Consider the following 20,705-nt stretch of genomic DNA (forward strand, 5'->3'; position numbering starts at 1 on the left):
AACGTCTTTACAAAACACCAAATGGACAAATTATTTACTTTCAGTCCAATATTGCTGAATGCAGAAAGTTTAGCGGATTTAATTAAAATCTAAACAAATGGTTTGATGGAGGAGATAGTAAAGAAGACTTTAAGAATCGTCAAATAAATCATGGAAAACATGACATTAAAAATAAAAATTAAAATTAAATTAAACTTATTTTAACAAAAGCAATTTTTCGAGGAATTGCTTTTGTTGTAATTGCAACCTTTGTTAATGTTGCTAAAAAAATGTTATCAAGATTTATTGAAGCTAAAAGTTGAAAAAAAAAAGAAAATTTTTTGCAGTCTAATGCATACGAAAACATAAAATAATAAATAATAATATATAATTAATTTCACATCATTAATAAATTCTATTATAGACCAACATTTTTTATTTTATTGAATAAAATTAAATTTTTTTAATAGTTATAATTTGTTGTAAATGTTTTCTATTTACTTTAAAATATTCTAATATATTATTGGGCTTAATTTCAGAGTCACTGACGTACTAGAAATTTTTTATAATAAAAATTAAAAAAAACAACGTTTTTTGGAATTTGAATATGCCACCATATTCATTCGATAGCCCTTGAAATGGGATGAATTTTGAATATAATCAACAAAATTCGAAAATTGAAACTTCAGGAGTTATAGGGATTCAAAGATAAGGGGCGAAATTGTGGAATATTTTTTTTAAATCTTGACTTCCATGATAATATTGTAAATTTAAAAATTAAAAACTTTTTTCTAGATCATTTTTTTACGAGAAATTCATTAAGCCTATTTACATCTTTATAGGACTTCTAAAAATGAAGTTTTGATAAGAAATATGTTCCAAAAAAAGTTTTAAGAATTTAGTGATAACTCAAGTTAATGAAGTCACAGGTCCATGAAATTTGTTGCGCTGTGATTCTTTCGTGATTTAAAGTGTACCCTACGTTGAAAACTTTTTTTTATTTTCAATGTTTCTTGAGATATGAAGCTTGGTATTTTTTCGCGCGTAATCCATTGTCACCATTTTTTTATATCTCGAAAGTGTTTTAAGATATAAAAAAATTTTGAAGGTAGACCCCATTTAAAAACTCATTAGAAGACGATTGCAGAAATCTGATTTCATTTATCTTCATTTTGAAGCGAGATATGACCAAAGGCGGAAATTTTTTAAAAATATTCATTGTTCCCGACTTTTCAGTATCTCAGCAAATACTTATCCTATGAAGATAGAACTAGTTTCATTCGATTTCTATTCAAAAATTGGTCTAGTTAAGTTGATTTTATAGCTATAACTTTATTGTTTTCAGAGATATTAAAATTGGCTGAAAATTTTCTAGATTTCCGACTTTACCTCTAAAAATGTGACATAAAATAAACAACTTTTTTTGGAATTTGAAAAAGCTACTATATTCATTCGATAGCCCTTGAGACAGGATGAATTTTGAATATAATCAACAATATTCGAAAATTGAAACTTCAGGAGTTATAGGGATTCAAAGATAAGGGGCGAAATGGTGGAATATTTTTTTTAAATCTCGACTTCCATGATAATATTGTAAATTTTGAAAATAAAAACTTTTTTCTAGATCATTTTTTTACGAGAAATTCATTAAGCCTATTTACATCTTTATAGGACTTCTAAAAATGAAGTTATGATAAGAAATATGTTCCAAAAAAAGTTTTAAGAATTTAGTGATAACTCAAGTTAATGAAGTCACAGGTCCATGAAATTTGTTGCGCTGTGATTCTTTCGTGATTTAAGGTGTACCCTACGTTGAAAAGATTTTTAAATTTTCAGCCGTTCTTGAGATATGAAACTTGGTACTTTTTCGCGCGTAATCTATTGTCATCATTTTTTTATATCTCGCAAGTACTTAAAGATATAAAAAATTTTTGAAGGTAGACCCTATATGAAAATTCATTTGAAGATGATTGCAGAAATCTGATTGCATTTATCTTTATTATGAAGCGAGATATGACCAAAGGCGGAAATTTTTTAAAAATATTCATTATACCCGTCTTTTCAGTATCTCAGCAAATACTTATCCTATGAAGATAGGACTAGTTTTATTCGATTTCTATTCAAAATTAAGTCTAGTATATCTATTTTCAGAGATATAAAACATGGCTGAAAATTTTCTAGATTTCTGATTTTATCACTAAAAATGTGACAAAAAAACAACTTTTTTTGGAACTTAAATATTTCATTATAGTCATGCGATAGCCATTGAAATGGGATAAACTTTGAAAGTATTTAACAATGGCGTAATTTTAGAATCATGTATGTATTAGAAATTTTTTTTGAAAATTCGAATATTTAATATATGTATAATTTTTAAAAAAAATATAATAATGATTTTATATAAATTTTAAGCTAATATATTAAATAAATAAATAAAAAAAAGTAAATGATTTTAGAATTTTTTTTAATAAAAATTTTATTGAGAAATATATTACTAATTTTCTTAATTTTATTTTTTTTTATTTATATGATAATTTTAATTATTTATGTAAAAATTTTTTTATTAAATTTGAATATAATACAAAAAATTTTTCTAAAACTTTTTTTTACTGTTTATCAACTATCAAATGTTCAAATTACTATACATTTAATTAAATTTTTAAAAACTTTTCAAATACTTCATTTAACTTATTTTTTATTAATTCAGTACGCCAGTGACTCTGAAAGAGATCCATTTTTTTGTACCAAAGTAATCTAGAAAAACAAAAATAGACGTTTTTTCTCTCTGTGTATAAAATAACATTAATGTTTAAAAACACAAGAACATCAAGAATAAAATTGAAAAATATGACAATTTTATAAAATTTTAAACAAATCATCAGTAAGATGAGGAAACATTTAAAAGAAACGTCGTAAACTTTTCTACATCTTTTTTATATTAAAAAATATAATAAACATTTTTATTTCTAGATTCAAAATGTAAAATTTTATTTTTAATTTTTTTGTGTAAATTTAAAATATAATGTAAAATTATTACTTTTAAATTTTCAACTTATTGTTACTTTGTCTTTACAATTTTTTTAATATTAAGCTTTTACCCATTACCTTTGACAGAGAAAAAAATGTTTTTTGTTATTAATTTCAAACATTGATAATATTTTCTTACTTTATATCTCGTGTAATATTTATATTATTTCATATTTTATGAACTAAAATTAGAAATCTCTGCAGATTAACTTTTTAAAAATATAATTAATAACATTAAGCTGATTGTTTTTTAAACATACTATTATTTTTATTTTTATAACGTATTTTTAAAAAATACTATTATTGTCTATCAGAATAATTTGATAGCGTAAAATTGTATATTTTCTTATTAATTTTTTTTAAATAAAAAATCTATGTATTAATCTTTTAACTCAGAAACAATTATTATTTTATTGAATTATTTCTATCTAACAAAACATAGCTTTAGTAAAGAATCTGATGCTACCATAAAAACTTGTATTTTAAATTTTGTTGATGATACAATACACTTAATCATTGTTTATTTGTTGTTAATTTATCACTGTTTAAATATATATTAAAATATTTTGTTATAAAATGAAATGGTTAAAAAAGAAAAGATAGCATTATATTTTTGATAAAATTTATTTTTTATTGATTTAGCATACTTTGTCCCATAAGTTTTAAATTCTTGTGGATTCTAAAAGTACATCCTGTGTTTTTTCTTATATCATTAATCGTCAAACCATTTCTTATTTCAATTAAAGTTAATCCATTTTTATGACATACGTCAAATACTGCCATATCAGTAATTATTCTTGATACGCACTTTCTACCAGTAAGAGGTAAATTACATCCTTCTAAAATTTTAGGTTTTTTATCTTTATCTATATGTTCCATAGTAACAATTACTCGAGCTCCTGGAGCTGACACTAGATCCATTGCTAAAATTACATATATATATTTATAAGATGTAATAAACTTACCACCTCCCATGCCTTTAACCATTTTTCCTGGTACCATCCAATTAGCTAAATCACCATGAGAAGAAACTTGTAATGCACCCAGAATTGTTATTTCAACATGAGAACCTCTAACCATAGCAAAAGCTTCATCTGATGAAAATATAGAAGCACCTGGTTGTAAAGATATTGTTTCTTTACCAGCATTAATCAAATCTGCATCCTCTTTACCATGTTCTGGATAAGGGCCAGCACCTAAAATTCCATTCTCAGAATGTAAATGAACGGTCATTCCTTTTGGAATATAATTTGGACAAAGAGTTGGAATTCCAATTCCGAGATTCGCGTACATTCCATCAGTAAATTCCAATGCTGCTCTTGAAGCAATAAAATCACGTGATTTTACAACATTTGAATTTTTTTTGTCACCTGTTTTATGATCAGATTCTTCTTTAAACATAAGTTTTTCAATGGGTTTTAAATAATTCTTTCCACAAATAATTCTATGATTATATATAGATGGAACATGAATATTTGTTGGATTCAATTCTCCAACTTCAACAATTTCTTCAACTTCAATTATTGTACATTTTGATGCTTTACACATAGGGGTATTAAAATTTTGTGCAGTATGTTTAAAAACTACATTACCAAGTTTGTCAGCTTTCCATGCTTTTATTAAAGAAAAATCACCTTGAATTGCTTCTTCAAGAACATAGTTAATACCATTAAACATTCTTACTTCCTTTGGTTTACTTGAAACAACAACCTTATTTTTTTCACTATTACTATATTTCATTGGTACACCTCCTTTCTGAACCAATGTACCATATCCTGTTGGAGTATAAAATGCAGGCACACCAGCTCCACCAGCACGAATTCTTTCTGCTAATGTTCCTTGGGGTGTAAATTCTAATTCAATATCACCTTCTAAATATTGTTTTGCAAATAATTTATTTTCTCCTACATAAGAAGAAATCATTTTTTTTATTTGTTTTGATTGTAATAATTTTCCTAAACCATGATTATCAGTTCCGGCATTATTTGAAACACAAGTTAAATCTTTCACTCCTTTTCTAACTAATGCATCAATTAAATTTTCTGGAATACCACAAAGTCCAAAACCACCAACTAGCAATTTTGAACCATCTTTTATGTCAATAATAGCTTCATCAGGAGTTTTGTAAAAATTTGCCTCTAGTCTAGAAGATGTTGAAATCGATCTAAGGTAAATACTTTTAACAAGTGAAGAAAATTTAGATTTATTTAATTTTCCTATAATCATTATGTTTTTTTCTCTTTTAAAAATAAAACCAAGAAATATAAATTATAAGCACAAATGATATATATATATATACATATATTATATAATATTATTTTATTTTAATATATCATTTGAAATGCAAAATATTTCATAGTCTGAGTTTAAACCAGATCAATTTATATTTCCATAGCATTTAAATAGGTCGACATTTCAAATGGTAGGCATCCATATACCTTATTATAAAAATATTAATTTTTAATTTGTTAAATTTGGAACATTTTTTATTAGAAACAATTATTTGATATGGTTCCACAGGTCAGTAAAAAATTACTAGAATTTTGGATGATAATATAAATTAATTATCATTTTAACGTCATCAATTACTAAAAAATTATATTATGATTATTTTAAATTTATTAATTTAAAAAAAAAAATTAAGTAACATTTTTATAATTTGACAGCAAGTAAATATATCAAAACATTTTTTGTAATTTTTTCATTATCAAAGTTAGTTGAAAATATATAAGCATGAGGAGAATACTTTGATAAACATAAAATATGTATATAAAAAAGGAATATTAAAAAGAAATATTTTTTATTAATTTAATGATAATTAATTATTAAAGTGAAATTTGACCTTTTTTTGTCAGTAGTAATTAAAAACACAGTCAAACATTAACACAATTTTTATTATTTTATTTTTATAATACTCAAAATGTTGAAAATAATTTTTTTAATGAATCTCTTTTTAAAATTTTATTCATATGTTGATTGCTACTTAAGGCACTAGTCGCTGTTTTAAATGTTATACTTTTTTGTGAAACATAAACTATTTCCGTTGTTATTTTTCTGTCAAAAAAAAAGTATTTATGATATTAAAAATTGATAAAAATATTATTAATTTACGTTTACTAATGTACTTTTATTAAATTTCAAAAGTTTTTATTTTTTACAAAAATCCTCAATTTTTACTATTCTACCAGCAATTGTGATAATAAACACCAACAAGTATTATCAACATCTTAAACTTCAATAAAAAAAAAGACAAAAAATTAAGTTAATTAAGATAATAAACAAAGGTGTACATGCAATTTCACGTTTTACCAGTAAATTAAATGATTTTTTAATTTGCATTCTTCTTGTGTTTATTTAATACGTCTAAAATAGACAACACATAATACTATGTTAAAATAAACCCGTAAAACTTTAAAATTTAATTTTTATCACCATCATTTATAACTTAAAATTATTTGCCGGTCTTACAATATATTCTTGTTAACCATTGGAGTATTGTCACTTACTACGAAATGTATTTTGTAACCTGTTCTATATATATCATTTAAACACAACAGTTTATATAGTTTGTTTGTAATTGGCAATGAAAGTTCACTTTTATTGGTTGTCAAGTACTACAATCATTTTATGCTATTGGGTCTTTTTTGGCGCGATAAGTTGTTAGTTAATCAATGAGTGAGTGAATAAAAGTTAGTCAAGATGTTTATTTTTATAGTATTTGTGGCCATTTATTATTCGAGATTCAATTTAATAATAAATTTCTAAATTGATAGTTGTTAATAAAATAATTTTGATATTTTTAGAGAAATATCTATAACTTTTAGCAGCAAATATGGCTGGTGGTAAAGGAAAAGCAGGAAAAGATTCTGGTAAAGCAAAAAATAAAGTTATTTCCCGTAGTGCCCGTGCAGGTCTTCAATTTCCTGTTGGGCGTATTCATCGTTTTCTAAAACAAAGAACAATGGCTGGTGGTCGTGTAGGTGCTACAGCGGCTGTTTACAGTGCTGCAATCTTAGAATATTTGACTGCAGAAGTCTTAGAATTGGCAGGAAATGCATCTAAAGATTTAAAAGTTAAACGTATAACACCAAGACATTTGCATTTGGCTATTCGTGGAGATGAAGAATTGGACACACTTATTAAAGCAACATTGGCTGGTGGTGGTGTTATTCCTCATATTCACAGATACTTAATGAATAAGAATCCACAACAACCACAAGTTCCGGGAGCTCCGCCAATGCCTCAGTAATTTATAATATTTTTTTAATTAATTTGATCTCGGAAATTATATTTGTTTTCGGATAGTAACTATTTATAAATCCTACATATATATAAGTATATATATATAGAGGAAAAATGAGTTTTGAAAAATTAATTTCGATATTTAAATATTTAATAAACTTTTTTTACATAAAGAAATTGCAATAATAAAAATAAATGTAGTTATTTTTTTGAAGGAAATCATTCTTATTTATCCATTTTTACACTACACATCATTAAAAATGTTTTTAATAAGAAATTTTATACTGATAGAATAAACTACTTTATTTACATTGATATCCATTTCTTCTTGGCCAATTTTTATTTTTAAAAATATAAAAAACAAAGAGTAATTGACATTGGGCTTATTATTGTATTTTATTAATATTATACATTAACAATTATGATTATTTTGAATCAGACAAAGTATAATTAACTTTTTTTAATAAATATTAAAGATAATACCGAATTCAAGTGATATAATTATTGGAAATTAAAAAGTTTTGAAATTAATTCTTTTTTAAATTATATCAAGCGTTTCAACTGTTATTATATAGTACCAGACAATTAAAATTGGGAAAAAAAACAAATTTTTTTAAAAATTTATCTATAGATATAAATCAGTGATAGCCGTAAATGCAACAGTAATAACAATTATAACAAATATAAATTATTTTAAGTTTATTTCGTTTTTTTTTCTATTTAAATTTCCTCTATTTTTTTACTCAATTTAATAAGAATTTTAAAATATATTTAAAAAAAATTTAGCAACCAACTGGGATAATAAAAATTAAACTCTATTATAGATGTATGGAAATTGTAAAAGAAAAATTAAATTTTTAAAATTAAAAAAATGCAAATATTTTTTATAATGAATTTTATGTAATTTTATAAATAATTGTAGTTAATTAAATAGTTAATAGCTAATCCATCGTGTACTTGTAATAAACTTAAAATCAAAAAAATTTTTTGCTTAAAAAGTTGTTTTCAGAATAATAATTTTACTAAAATAATGTTTGTAATTTATCTCAAGAACCATTAATTATTTTAGATAATAATTAATTAAAGTATCTCTTAAGTTTTGTTTTTTAACATTAATAGAAAAATATACAAAGAATAACGTTAAAATATACTGCAACTTAAATAACTAAAAAATTAAAGAAGAAAATTATTTAAAAAAAAATGTTTTCCTTTAAAAGATAAATTTATAATGTTATAATTATTATTTGACAATAAAAAACGAAATTATTATTAAAATAAATTGATTAATCTTTTTTTTTTATTATTTCAATCATTCGGATAGAAAAATATATTTTAAATTTGCTATGATATTTTGTATTTTAAATAAAATAACTAGTATTAATATAAATTATTTTTAAAAGTTGTAAACAATTATTATTCAACTGTAATATTTACAAGTCAAAATTATAATTAGAAAATATATCGATAAAAGTAAAATAACTCTTTCTCACATAGAAATAATTTTTAAATAATAACTTATTTTTTATAAAAAATTTTTTTTATAGATTTAGTGATGTATAATAAATTAACGACTATAATATTAAAAAAAAAATTAAAATATATTATGAATTATGTGAAAGACGATTAATTAAAATTAAAATTTTAGTCAAATAAAAATTCTATTTATACAGAAAATAAAATTTTTTTGAATGTCTAGAAATATCGACATGTCTACATTTTCTGTTAGTACAGCTCCAGAATGGGATGCAGAATTCAAGTCATCAGTCGTGTATTCATCAATAACAAAAGGATTATTCAAAAATATGACAATTACTTTAAAGAATGGTGCAGAATTAACAGTTAGAAAATTGTTGAATAAAGGAGAAAAAAAAGTAATGTTTTTGTTAGATGAGGCAATTCTTACATTAGAAGAGATAATTGATGAAAATAATTGTGAAGCTTTAAAAGTAAACATATCTTCACGTTTTAAAAATACAAAAGTTTTTTTTAATTTTAAAGCAACATTAAAAGCTTTTGGTGACTCTTCTGCTACAGAAAAAAAATTTGATTGTCAATTTGGAGTTGGAGATATAGATGAAAATAGTGTACCATATCTTTTTTACATATCACCTAAAGTAAGTGCTATGAATGTTTTTTTGAATATTGAAATAATTTCAAAGACAGTCACTTATATTTCATCTAATGAAAATGGAGAAAATGTAACTACAATTACCAAGTCAATGGGATTGTTTTCAAAGTTAGGTATAAAATTAGTTGATGGAGAAGATATCTATTGTATGGAACCATTTGATACTCCTGATACTGAAATTGTATTTAAATTATGTCAAGCAAATATAGTGTTGAATCTTAAAAAAGATCAAAATAATTTAGAATGTTTGGAGATGAATGTTGTTCCAAAATCACCAAATATTGAATTATTGTATAAAATTCAGATAAACTTACAATCCTACAACTACGATGATTCTTTTTCAAAAGATTATACATGTATATTTGATTTAGGAACACGTATTTTTCCTCATCCAATTTTTTTTGGAAGTGAATTAGAAAAAAAATTTATTCAATTGAATATTGATGTTATTCATAAAAAAATTGATCATCTACCATTATACAATGATGGAGATTTGCAGTTAATATTTGATAATGGAGATATTCTTTACACAAATAAACATATTTTGTATCAGGAATCACCATATTTTGCAGAATTATTAAAAGATCAATTAAAAAATTCACAACCAATTGTTATTAATATTCCTAATTTATCAAGTGATAGTTTTAAAGAATTGTTAAATCATGTTTATATGAATAATCGATCTGCTTCTATACATTTTTCAGATGTTACTAAAACTGCAATTCAATTTAATTTTCCTTCTATTCTCCATAAATTAGCAATTTATTTAATAATGGATGAACAATTTCCATGGTTAGATAAAATAAAAAACGCAATTAGGTTAAATTTATTTAATGCTGTTGTACTTTTATCACTTCAAGCTTCTAGAAATGGCACATGGGAACATATATTGGCCTCGGGCATCGACCCAATTACAGAATTTGGTTATGATGTATATGAACAATACATTAAACCACAAATACTAAGAGGAAAAGAAGAATTAATAAAAGAAAATTTTTTTTAAATAATATTTAATAATTTAGTTACTTTGAAAAAAAAGTTGTTGTAAAATTAATGAAAAAAAAAAGAATAAAATAATTAATAGTTATGTTCTTATTTATGATTGCGTTGTAAAACAATCTTTTAAATTTTTTTTTAATATTTATTTATATTAACGTTTAATATATAACATAATCAAAAACCAACATTCTTTAACAATATTTATTTAAAAAAAAAAGTAATGTTTTGTATTATTACTAAAAATATATTTATCTAATAATTTCATCATAAATTTTTAGTGCGAATAAAATTAACAAACTAGATTTCTAACAAATTATTTAAAAGAATTTTTTTTTTTTTCAAATATTCTACAATATTTAGATAATCATTTAAAAGAAATAACATTCAAAAAATTTATTATAATTAAATTAAATTTGTGAAAAGTAATGATTTTGTTAACTAATATTATTTTATTTTATTTTATTCTTTATATAAACTATTCTAATTATGTTAAAGCACAAATAAAAAAAGATAATTTTTTTAAGTAAGATTATAATTGTCATATATATTGTTTTTCTTTAGAATACATGATAATTTATCTTGGAATCAATATCAAATTAATTTAAAACAAAAATATTCAAATGATATTAAAAATAATATTAAAAAAAATTTTTTTATTAATAATAAAGATGTCTTTAAAATAAATAATGAAATGTATACAAAAGAAGAAGTTAAGTTTCAAATAGATATTAATCATATATCTGATAGAACACCTATTGAAATTAATCAGTTGAATGAATTTAGCAAAAATATTCCACTTTATAATGAAGAAGAAAAAGTTAACATTTGGAAACCTCCAGAAGATTTAGATCCACCAGATTATGTTGATTGGAGAGAACGTGGTTATGTTACACCTGTTAAAAATCAACTACAATGTGGTTCAAGTTATATTTTTGCATCTATTGGTTCACTTGAAGGGCAATATATAAGAAAAACAGGTGAATTAATATCATTATCAGAGCAAAATATACTTGATTGTATTGGTTATGATGGTTGTCAAGGTGGTTGGACGAATAATGTTTTTAAATTTATTCAAATAAAAAATAATATTGATAAGGAGAAAAATTATCAATATGTTGGTGAAAAAACATTTTGTAAATATACTAATGAAAGTGTTAATATTAATGTTCTTGGTTATTATAATATACCAATTAATGATGAAGAAGCATTAAAAAAAGCTGTTGCTTTTATTGGTCCAATATCAGTTGTTATTGATGCAAAACATATATCATTTACAAATTATAAAAATGGTATATGGTCTGAAAAAAATTGTAGCACAAAAAATCTTTCTCATGCTATGTTAATTGTTGGATATGGATCAAATGGAAATGATGATTATTGGATTGTTAAAAATTCATGGAGTACATTATGGGGTAATAATGGATATATTTTTATTGCTAGAAATAAAAATAATATGTGTGGTATAGCAACAATGGCATCTTTTCCAATAGTTTAATAGATATCTAATTTGTATATAATTTTTATTTCTCCTAAATTTAATAAATTAAAAAATTTAATGTTTAATAATAAAATCTTCCCACATTTTCATACTAAATTCATAACCAAAAAAATATATGAAACCACCTAAACCTATCCACATTGTTCTTACAATTGCTCCAGCAAATAATTGTTTTGGTTTTTCATTCTTTATTATACTTTTCCAAACATTTAATATACTTTTTTTATATACATTATTAATATCTAACATAATTCTAGTTTTAGCAACATCTAATGGTGTTGTAAGAAAGGCAGAAAATGAACCAGCAATACTACCAAAAATTGCACTTTCTAATGGACTACATTTATTTTTATTTTTAAATTTACTCCATTTTAATTTCATTTCTTCCCAAATTGGAAATTGTATAAAAGAAAAAGGAATCTCTCTACAAACTGTTGAAAAATAACCTCTATATAATCCCATAAATCCATTTAATCTCAATTCAGATTTAAAAATTTCTACTAAATTACCTTTTGCTTCTTTATATCTTGATGTCTGTGCTAATTGTTTTATATGTTCTGTTGGTACTCTAACTATACATGCTGATATTTCAGCAATACTTGCATAAAGAGCATACCTTAATGGAGACATTTTATCATTAAAAGGTAATTCTTGTAATTTTTTGTATGTTACAAAAAAAGCAGCTGATCCTGGTGCTGCACCTAAAGCAACAGCTCCTATACCTTTATATATATTTTTAAAACCACCTGATTTTGCAAATCCATTTTCAGATTGAATCCTTGTTTTAATTGTGTCAATTGGATATAAAGCTAAATCTACAGATAATCCTGCAAATCCTCCACAAAAAAACCACCTCAGTGGTTCTAAACTTTCTTTTTCCGACATGAATCTATAACTAATACCTATTTAATACTTTCAATTTTAAATACTAATCCGATATCAATCGAAATTGACAAAAAAAAATTAAAACTTTTTTATTTTATTATAATAAAAAAACTAGATGTAAATGTGACAAATTTCATAAAAGATAGTAAATATCAATAACATTTAATAACCTAAACAAAAACAAAACATTTTATTGAGGATTTTCAAAAGCTTTAGCCAAAGGATTGTCTCTTGGTGAATTTGTGTAATCTGGTTTAAGCCTACGTTCCATTACTTCTCCATATGGATTAAATCCAAGTTTTTCCATTTCTAATTTCATTAATTTCTTTCTATATTTTGCAGATTTTTCTTCTTCAGTTTGTGGTTGTAGTAATTCTACAAATACTCCAGTACCAATCGTTGTATTATTCATACGAATTGTAAATCTTTGTTGTGGTTCTATAAACATTTTTTGATTTAATTTAAGTTTTACTTCACAATGTTCTCCTGGCATGATAAAATCTTTTCCAATAATTTCTATAAAACCTAAAGCATCCCAAGTAAGAGAAAATACATGTTCAGAAAAGTAATTAGCAATTGGTAATTTAGAACCACCTTCCTCAGGCTTAAGAACATATAATTGAGCTTTAACTTTGTCTGTAATCAAATGTTGATGTCCCTGTGGTAAAACAACACATCCTCTTCTAATATCTTTTGGTCCAAGACCTCTCAAAAGAATTCCAAGTTGATCACCTGGTTCAGCTACATCAACAGTTTTTTTAAATGATTCCAAACCGGATATAACTGATTTAACATCATCACGATCATTACCAACAATCGCAACTTTGTCATTTCTTTTTAAAGTACCTCTTTCAAGTTTACCTGTAGCAACGGTACCTCTTCCTTGTATAGTATAAATGTGTTCAACTGCAAACATAGGTTCAGAATTAGCTTCTCTTGATGGAATAACAAAAGATGTATCCAAAACTTCTAATAATTTCTTTATTGATTCTACGCCAATTTCTGGATTTCTACCTTCTAATGCAGAAAGAGCAGATCCAGGTATAATTTGTATTTTATCACCATTATATCCAAATTCATTAAGTAATTCTCTAATTTCCATTTCTACAAGTTCTTTAGTTTCCTCATCATCAACTTGATCAATTTTATTTAAGAAAACAACAACATTCTCCTTAGGAATACCTATTTGAGATGCAAGAAGTAAATGTTCACGTGTTTGAGGCATTGGTCCATCAGTAGCAGCAACAACAAGAATTGCTCCTTCCATTTGAGCTGCTCCTGTAATCATATTTTTGATGTAATCTGCATGACCTGGACAATCAATGTGAGCATAATGGCGTTTCTCTGTTTCATATTCTAAATGACATGAATTAATTGTAATTCCGCGAGCTTTCTCTTCTGGTGCACAGTCAATTTCTTCATATTTCTTATATTTAGCTCCTTTTTGTGTTGCTAATATTTTTGTAATAGCAGCAGTTAATGTAGTTTTTCCATGATCAACATGACCAATAGTTCCAACATTTAAATGAGGTTTATCTCTTTTAAATGTAGTTTTACCACCTGGAACAGCTAAACATCTAGTTGCCTCAAAATTTATCAATTGTGGTTTAGCAAAACGTGATACATTAACTCCCGCTTCTTAAAAAAAGAACAATTTTTAATAGAATAAATAAGAAACTTACTAAAAGAAGATAACAAAGAACGAGATAAATATGTAGAAAAAACCATATCTTCTATAAATTTATAAAATGTTTGCTTCTTGGAATAAAGCACTGTATTTCAATTATTTTCAGATTTTCTTTACAAAACGTAGTCCCGTGGTGAAATGTCTTAAGAAGGCGGCGTTAAAAAAATGTGGTTTGTATTTTTTTAATGTTTAATTTGTCAAAAGTTTATGGTTTATATTAAACAGATAAACAAATTATTTCAATATTATATATCAAGATATACAATTACATGAAGATATTACTTTTGTTTACTTTAAAACTATCAATACAAATAACTAATTTTATATATACTATCTTATTTTTTATAAGCATACATTTTCTTTCATATATAATTTTTATATTTAAATTTAGTGTAATTTTCTAAATTTTTCACTAGGACAATATTATACTTTTTAATTTATTTTTTTATAATTTAAAAATATTTTTGCTTGATAAGAAATAATATGTAACATTTAACAAATCACCCCATTCGAATTTTATTCATACGCTTATACATCTTGTCAAAGGACAATTTTTTGATAAAGTTGTTATCTATTTAATATTATAGTCATTATAAGCTAATTTATTTTTATGATAATTGTCAATCAATTTGGCCTTGACCTAATTTATTGCTTTTTAAATTATTAAATGTTTATAGTTTTTTTTTGTTATAATAAAGATTTGTTCTTAGTTTTATAATAATTATTATATTTCAGATACAACAATGACTGAAGCTGTTGGTGATATTGCTGTTATTGGATTAGCTGTCATGGGACAAAATTTAATTCTTAATATGAATGATCAAGGTTATGTTGTTGTGGCATTTAATAGAACTGTTTCAAAAGTTGAAGATTTTTTAAAGAATGAAGCTAAAGGAACAAAAATTATTGGTGCTTCTTCTTTAGAAGATATGGTTAAAAAATTAAAAAAACCAAGAAAAATTATGATTCTTGTTAAAGCTGGAAGTGCAACAGAACAAACAATACAAAATATTGTTCCACTTTTAGATGCTGGAGATATTATTATTGATGGAGGAAATAGTGAATATACAGATTCCAATAGAAGATATAAAGAATTAAAAGAAAAAGGAATTTATTTCGTTGGATCTGGTGTTAGTGGAGGTGAAGAAGGTGCACGTTATGGACCATCTTTAATGCCTGGAGGTGCATCTGAAGCTTGGCCTCACATTAAAAATATTTTTCAAAGTATCTCCGCTAAAGTTGGTAAAGAAAGTTGTTGTGACTGGGTAGGAGAAGCTGGAGCTGGTCATTTTGTTAAAATGGTACACAATGGAATTGAATATGGTGATATGCAACTTATCGGAGAATCTTATCATTTATTAGCAAATGCATTAAATATTAGTTATGATGAAATGGCTGATGTTTTTGATAGTTGGAATAAAGGAGAATTAAACTCATTTTTGATTGAAATAACTGCTAATATTCTTAGATATAAAGATGAAAAAGGTGAACCAGTTGTGCCAAAAATTAAAGATACTGCTGGACAAAAAGGAACCGGCAAATGGACCGCCATTGCTTCATTAGAATATGGTATTCCAGTTACACTAATTGGTGAAGCTGTTTTTGCTCGTTGTTTGTCATCCATAAAAGATGAACGTATAAAAGCTTCAAAAGTTTTGAAAGGACCTAGTCAAATACCACAGTCATTAATTTCTTGTAAAAAAACATTTATTGAAGATATTCGTAAAGCTTTGTATGCATCAAAAATTGTATCATATGCTCAAGGATTTATGTTACTTGCTGAAGCTTCACGTCAATTTAACTGGAAATTGAATTTTGGAGCTATTGCTCTTATGTGGAGAGGAGGTTGTATCATTAGATCTGCTTTCTTAGGAAAAATTAAAGAGGCATTTGAAAAAAATCCTCAACTTGATAATCTTCTTTTAGATGACTTTTTTAAAGACGCTATTGCTGAAGCTCAACAATCTTGGCGTAATGTAGTATCAACAGCTGTTCAACTTGGAATTCCAACACCAGCCTTTTCAACAGCACTCGCATTTTATGATGGTTATCGTAGTGAAATATTACCTGCAAATTTACTACAAGCTCAAAGAGATTATTTTGGAGCACATACTTACGAATTACTAGCTGAACCAGGCAAATGGGTTCATACTAATTGGACAGGCAAAGGTGGACGTGTTACTTCTAATACTTACAATGCTTGATAGTAGTTTATATTTTTTAAAAATTGTTTTTACATAACTATGAATTTAAAATCTATTTTATAAAATTTTTTTCTTCAAATAATAATTAATCAAAAAAAAGTATTTAATCACCTTTAATAGCATTGTAAAGAAAGTATTAATTTTTTTATTAAATTCCTTTTTAAAAGGTATTTTCTTTAGGAGCAAAGTTTCAAGAATTAAATTTTTTTTTTCAAAAAACCATTTTCTATATTAATATGTTTATTACTATAGTTGGAAATTTTATATTTTCAAGAATGATATTTTGACATTCAAAGGTATTACATAAAAAATTCTTTTCGTTTTTAAAAACTAAGAAAATATTATAATTAAAAATTAGGACACTAAAAATAAACAAAAAATTATTACTTTTTTTTATCCAGAAAAAATGACTCTACCAAAAATGAATAGCACTGAAATTACTTCTACATTGTTTTTATATTCAAAATTAACTACGTTTAATAAAACGATAAATGTAAGATATGGCAGTTGAATGTTTAAATGAAAATTTTTTAGTTTTATTATTCTCAGTTTTGTTAATTTTTATATCATTTTGTATGCTGTGATTCCACAAACTCATATCTGAAACATTATTTTTTTCTTCATTATCATCTTCACATTCTTCTGCTTCCTTTAACCTTATTAAAGCATTTTCCAAAGACCAAATGTTACCTTCGGCTTCTAATTTTACTTTTTCTCTTAACAATTCAGCTGGTAATGAATTATAAATTTTTCTAATATTATCTATTGATAAATGTTTTTTTTTTTCTAAATAATTTTCATAATATTGTGAAAAAAATAACTTTGCTTTTGCGTTTCCTCCAACTAATAATTTTTTCACTTCAATATCAGTTAAAGCATCCATCTCAACAGATCTAACAAATGATATATGTACACCTAATGAACGATGTTTCCCAGCACAATATAAACAAATCCAAATTCCATATGAAACAGAAACCCATGTTGGATTGTCAGCGTGGCATTCAAAACATTTCTAAATATAAGAATTTAATATATATATTTTTCAACTAACGTTGTTGTTATGTTCATTTCTTATATTATGTAAAAATGTTAATTTATTGGTACAATTTTGAATCATTTTTTTTATGTAGTTAAGTAATTAACACTAAAAAAAATACATGTATAAATATATATATATATATCCTACTTGTAATTACTATTTGAAAAGAATATGAAATCTGAATAGTAAAAACAAAAAGAAAATTCAATATAAAATTAAATTATTATATTAGATAACTAATATAAAAAAAAATATTTAGTAATAATTTAAAAAAAAAAAGTTTTATGTGAAACCCTTCCACATCAATAATTGATTTTCTAATTCAGAAGTATGACATTGTACAAGCTATTTAAAGATACCCTTATATAATTAATTAATATAGTAACAAGGAAAAAAAATACTTCAACAATTTATTTAAGAACAAGAAGGATCAAGTAACAATAAAAACTTATTCAGCATCATCAACCATAGTAGCACGAGTGTAAACCAATTGAGAGCTTGATTTAACAACGAGTTTGATAAGTCCTTTAGCATAGAGTTCCCTTAAAGCAGCCTTAGCAAGAGAAGCACGGCACTTTAAGCGTTCCGAAACAACTGATGGAGTAATGAGTTTACATGTAACAACCTAGAAATTACGTGGTAAATATACCTATATTTTCTATAAAACTTACTTCTTTGTAGAGTTTATCGTATGTAGGTTTGTCGAAAAGGACCATATTGTTAAGTTTATCACGGACTTTTCCTTTGGACCACTTCTTCTTTTTAGCTTTTCCTCCGGATCCTTCCTTCTTTTTAGCGGGGGCTTTAGAAGCCTTTGCATCAGCCTTCTTTGAGGTTTTTGGTGGCATCCTACAATAAAATATATATTATTCTAAAGAATATGACAAAAGTGTCGATTTAATAAAAAATTATGATAGACGTTTTAATAGAAAAATATAAATAATCTTTTAAAATACAATTTTATAAGATTATATTTTTAATTTATATAAAATGTAATTAATAAAAAATACTAATTTGAGAAAAATATACAAAAGTATTTAAAAATTAACATTATCTAGGGACAGCATGTCATTATTCCAAAGTGTTGTAGCAAGAGACAGTTGCATATTTCATTGGTAAAATATGTATGAAAAAAAATATAAAATAAAATGAGACGCGGTATATATAAAGTGGTGGAAACTATGCGTTAATGGAGAAGTATTTGAAAATAAAAGATAGATAATCATTATCGAGATTTTTAACTAAGTAATAGTGTAACAATGGATAATTGTCAACAAATATTAATTGGAAATTTTACAAAATGGCTTATTGATAATGGTGTTAATTTTGGTGATTATGAACTTAAATATGATGGTGAAGATATAGGATATAGTATTTATACAAAAAAATGTTATAGAGAAAATGAAAAAATAATTGATATTCCGGATTCATTATTAATAACGGCTGGAAAAATAGCTAGAATGAAGACATATAATAATATTTGTTTGAAGTAAGTTGTTATTTAATTTAAGAAAATAATATTTTTAGACATAAATTAAAGCCTTTACATCTCCTTGTTTTATTTTTTGCTATTGAATCTCAAAATATAAATTCTAAATTTAAACCTTATTTTGATATTTTACCAAAAACATTTAATACACCAATAATGAAGATACCTAATTTAAATCCTGAATCTTTACCAACAAATACAAGAGAATTTTGGTTTGCTCAACAAAAAGAATGGAAAGAAATAGAAGAAAAACTTTTAGCTATTGAAGAATGTAAAGAATTAGATAAACATCTTTTAGTTTGGGCTTGGCAATTAGTAAATACACGTTGTATTTATGTTGAAAACAAAGAAAATGAATTATTAGATAATTGTGAAGGTGATACAATAGCAGTAATTCCTCTTGTTGATATGTTAAATCATTCATGTAATGCTAATACTATAGCTAATCATTTTCCAAAGACTTCTAGATATTGTGTAACGTCAACCCGTAGTATAGTTGAAGGAAAACAAATTTATGTTTGTTATGGTGGACATGATAATGGAAGATTATGGATAGAATATGGTTTTACATTACCAGACAATATTCATAACAGAGTTAAAATAAATCATAACTTATTATTTGTCTTACTAGACAAATTAAAAATTAAAGTTAGTAGTGGGCAGAAAAAAGCAATACTTGATGCAAATTACCCCTTGTAAGTTAAATGATAAAAGTTTACACAGTTATATAATATTATTTGCAGTACATTATTTGCTTCTGATATTGAACCTAGTTACTCAATGAGAGCAAATATTCGATTATGTTTATTGGAACCAAAATTATTAATTAATTGGAGAAAAAATTTAAGTAGTATTGATGATAATGAAGCTGAGAAATATATTTATAAAGAGGATGATATATTAAAAAAAATTTTAAAATTATTATCTAATTTATTTTTATCAAAATCAGAAAAAGTTAGTAGTGATTTAAAATGGCTGTGGGTAGATAATATTAAAATAATAGAACAATTTTTGATTAATTGGGAAAAGAAAAAAAATAAAGATGAAAGTGATTTTAAATTAGATTCATTTAAACAAGATGATGATTTTATTTATAATAATATTCAAGATATGTCTTTAAAAGCATAAATATTATTTATTTTGTTTTCCCAATTCAATTATTTGAAAAAAATTAAGTAGGATATTTTTAAACAATAGTACTTTAAAATTAGTCAGAAGGGATGTTATATCTTCAAATGTTTTTATGTATTTCTTTTTAGACAATAAACTTTTTTTTAAATTTATGATTTTTAATAAAAAATTTGGATATATTTATGGAAATTTTTTGTAATGTAAAAAGATTGTAAAATATATTAAGTCATATTAGTTTTTGAAGATTATAACAGTGGACTTTTTTTAAAAAGAAATACATCTTTTTTTTTTCTAAAAACAATTTTAGCTGAAAACAAAATTGGATAATTAGTATTTTTCATTTTTAATATAAACATAAATATATGTTTAGAAATTATTTGTTAAATCGTAGCAAGCA

At 24.3% G+C, this 20,705-nt stretch overlaps 10 protein-coding genes across 10 annotated transcripts; 5 read left to right on the plus strand and 5 right to left on the minus strand.

Moving 5' to 3' along the window:
- Window positions 1-3,636: 3,636 nt before the first annotated feature.
- SRAE_2000109200 (Succinyl-CoA:3-ketoacid coenzyme A transferase 2, mitochondrial) lies at window positions 3,637-5,232 on the minus strand (the record flags this gene model as incomplete). Its single annotated transcript, XM_024652003.1, has 2 exons — window positions 3,637-3,929; window positions 3,972-5,232. The coding sequence occupies 2 exons, from the start codon at window positions 5,230-5,232 to the stop codon at window positions 3,637-3,639; spliced, it is 1,554 nt and encodes a 517-aa protein (XP_024505624.1).
- A 1,606-nt stretch (window positions 5,233-6,838) lies between these two features.
- Window positions 6,839-7,255, plus strand: SRAE_2000109300 (Histone H2A.v; the record flags this gene model as incomplete). Its single annotated transcript, XM_024652004.1, has 1 exon — window positions 6,839-7,255. One exon carries the CDS (start codon window positions 6,839-6,841, stop codon window positions 7,253-7,255), a length of 417 nt encoding a protein of 138 aa, XP_024505625.1.
- Window positions 7,256-8,936: 1,681 nt separating this feature from the next.
- On the plus strand, window positions 8,937-10,379 carry SRAE_2000109400 (BTB/POZ-like domain and BTB/POZ fold domain and BTB/POZ domain-containing protein; the record flags this gene model as incomplete). The annotated part of the gene is made up of 2 exons (XM_024652005.1): window positions 8,937-9,362; window positions 9,408-10,379. The coding sequence occupies 2 exons, from the start codon at window positions 8,937-8,939 to the stop codon at window positions 10,377-10,379; spliced, it is 1,398 nt and encodes a 465-aa protein (XP_024505626.1).
- Window positions 10,380-10,800: 421 nt separating this feature from the next.
- On the plus strand, window positions 10,801-11,870 carry SRAE_2000109500 (Cathepsin L.1; the record flags this gene model as incomplete). The annotated part of the gene is made up of 2 exons (XM_024652006.1): window positions 10,801-10,898; window positions 10,937-11,870. 2 exons carry the CDS (start codon window positions 10,801-10,803, stop codon window positions 11,868-11,870), a joined length of 1,032 nt encoding a protein of 343 aa, XP_024505627.1.
- A 57-nt stretch (window positions 11,871-11,927) lies between these two features.
- Window positions 11,928-12,758, minus strand: SRAE_2000109600 (S-adenosylmethionine mitochondrial carrier protein; the record flags this gene model as incomplete). Its single annotated transcript, XM_024652008.1, has 3 exons — window positions 11,928-12,210; window positions 12,306-12,321; window positions 12,383-12,758. 3 exons carry the CDS (start codon window positions 12,756-12,758, stop codon window positions 11,928-11,930), a joined length of 675 nt encoding a protein of 224 aa, XP_024505628.1.
- Window positions 12,759-12,948: 190 nt separating this feature from the next.
- On the minus strand, window positions 12,949-14,486 carry SRAE_2000109700 (Elongation factor Tu, mitochondrial; the record flags this gene model as incomplete). Its single annotated transcript, XM_024652009.1, has 2 exons — window positions 12,949-14,396; window positions 14,441-14,486. The coding sequence occupies 2 exons, from the start codon at window positions 14,484-14,486 to the stop codon at window positions 12,949-12,951; spliced, it is 1,494 nt and encodes a 497-aa protein (XP_024505629.1).
- Window positions 14,487-15,188: 702 nt separating this feature from the next.
- On the plus strand, window positions 15,189-16,649 carry SRAE_2000109800 (6-phosphogluconate dehydrogenase, decarboxylating; the record flags this gene model as incomplete). Its single annotated transcript, XM_024652010.1, has 1 exon — window positions 15,189-16,649. The coding sequence occupies one exon, from the start codon at window positions 15,189-15,191 to the stop codon at window positions 16,647-16,649; it is 1,461 nt and encodes a 486-aa protein (XP_024505630.1).
- A 466-nt stretch (window positions 16,650-17,115) lies between these two features.
- SRAE_2000109900 (ADP-ribosylation factor GTPase-activating protein 1) lies at window positions 17,116-17,766 on the minus strand (the record flags this gene model as incomplete). Its single annotated transcript, XM_024652011.1, has 2 exons — window positions 17,116-17,661; window positions 17,701-17,766. 2 exons carry the CDS (start codon window positions 17,764-17,766, stop codon window positions 17,116-17,118), a joined length of 612 nt encoding a protein of 203 aa, XP_024505631.1.
- Window positions 17,767-18,136: 370 nt separating this feature from the next.
- Window positions 18,137-18,536, minus strand: SRAE_2000110000 (40S ribosomal protein S25; the record flags this gene model as incomplete). Its single annotated transcript, XM_024652012.1, has 2 exons — window positions 18,137-18,313; window positions 18,360-18,536. 2 exons carry the CDS (start codon window positions 18,534-18,536, stop codon window positions 18,137-18,139), a joined length of 354 nt encoding a protein of 117 aa, XP_024505632.1.
- A 411-nt stretch (window positions 18,537-18,947) lies between these two features.
- Window positions 18,948-20,305, plus strand: SRAE_2000110100 (SET domain-containing protein; the record flags this gene model as incomplete). Its single annotated transcript, XM_024652013.1, has 3 exons — window positions 18,948-19,177; window positions 19,216-19,872; window positions 19,921-20,305. The coding sequence occupies 3 exons, from the start codon at window positions 18,948-18,950 to the stop codon at window positions 20,303-20,305; spliced, it is 1,272 nt and encodes a 423-aa protein (XP_024505633.1).
- Between the last annotated feature and the right edge of the window lie 400 nt (window positions 20,306-20,705).

Source organism: Strongyloides ratti (assembly GCF_001040885.1).
Source record: "Strongyloides ratti genome assembly S_ratti_ED321, chromosome : 2".
Taxonomy (NCBI): Eukaryota; Metazoa; Nematoda; class Chromadorea; order Rhabditida; family Strongyloididae; genus Strongyloides; species Strongyloides ratti.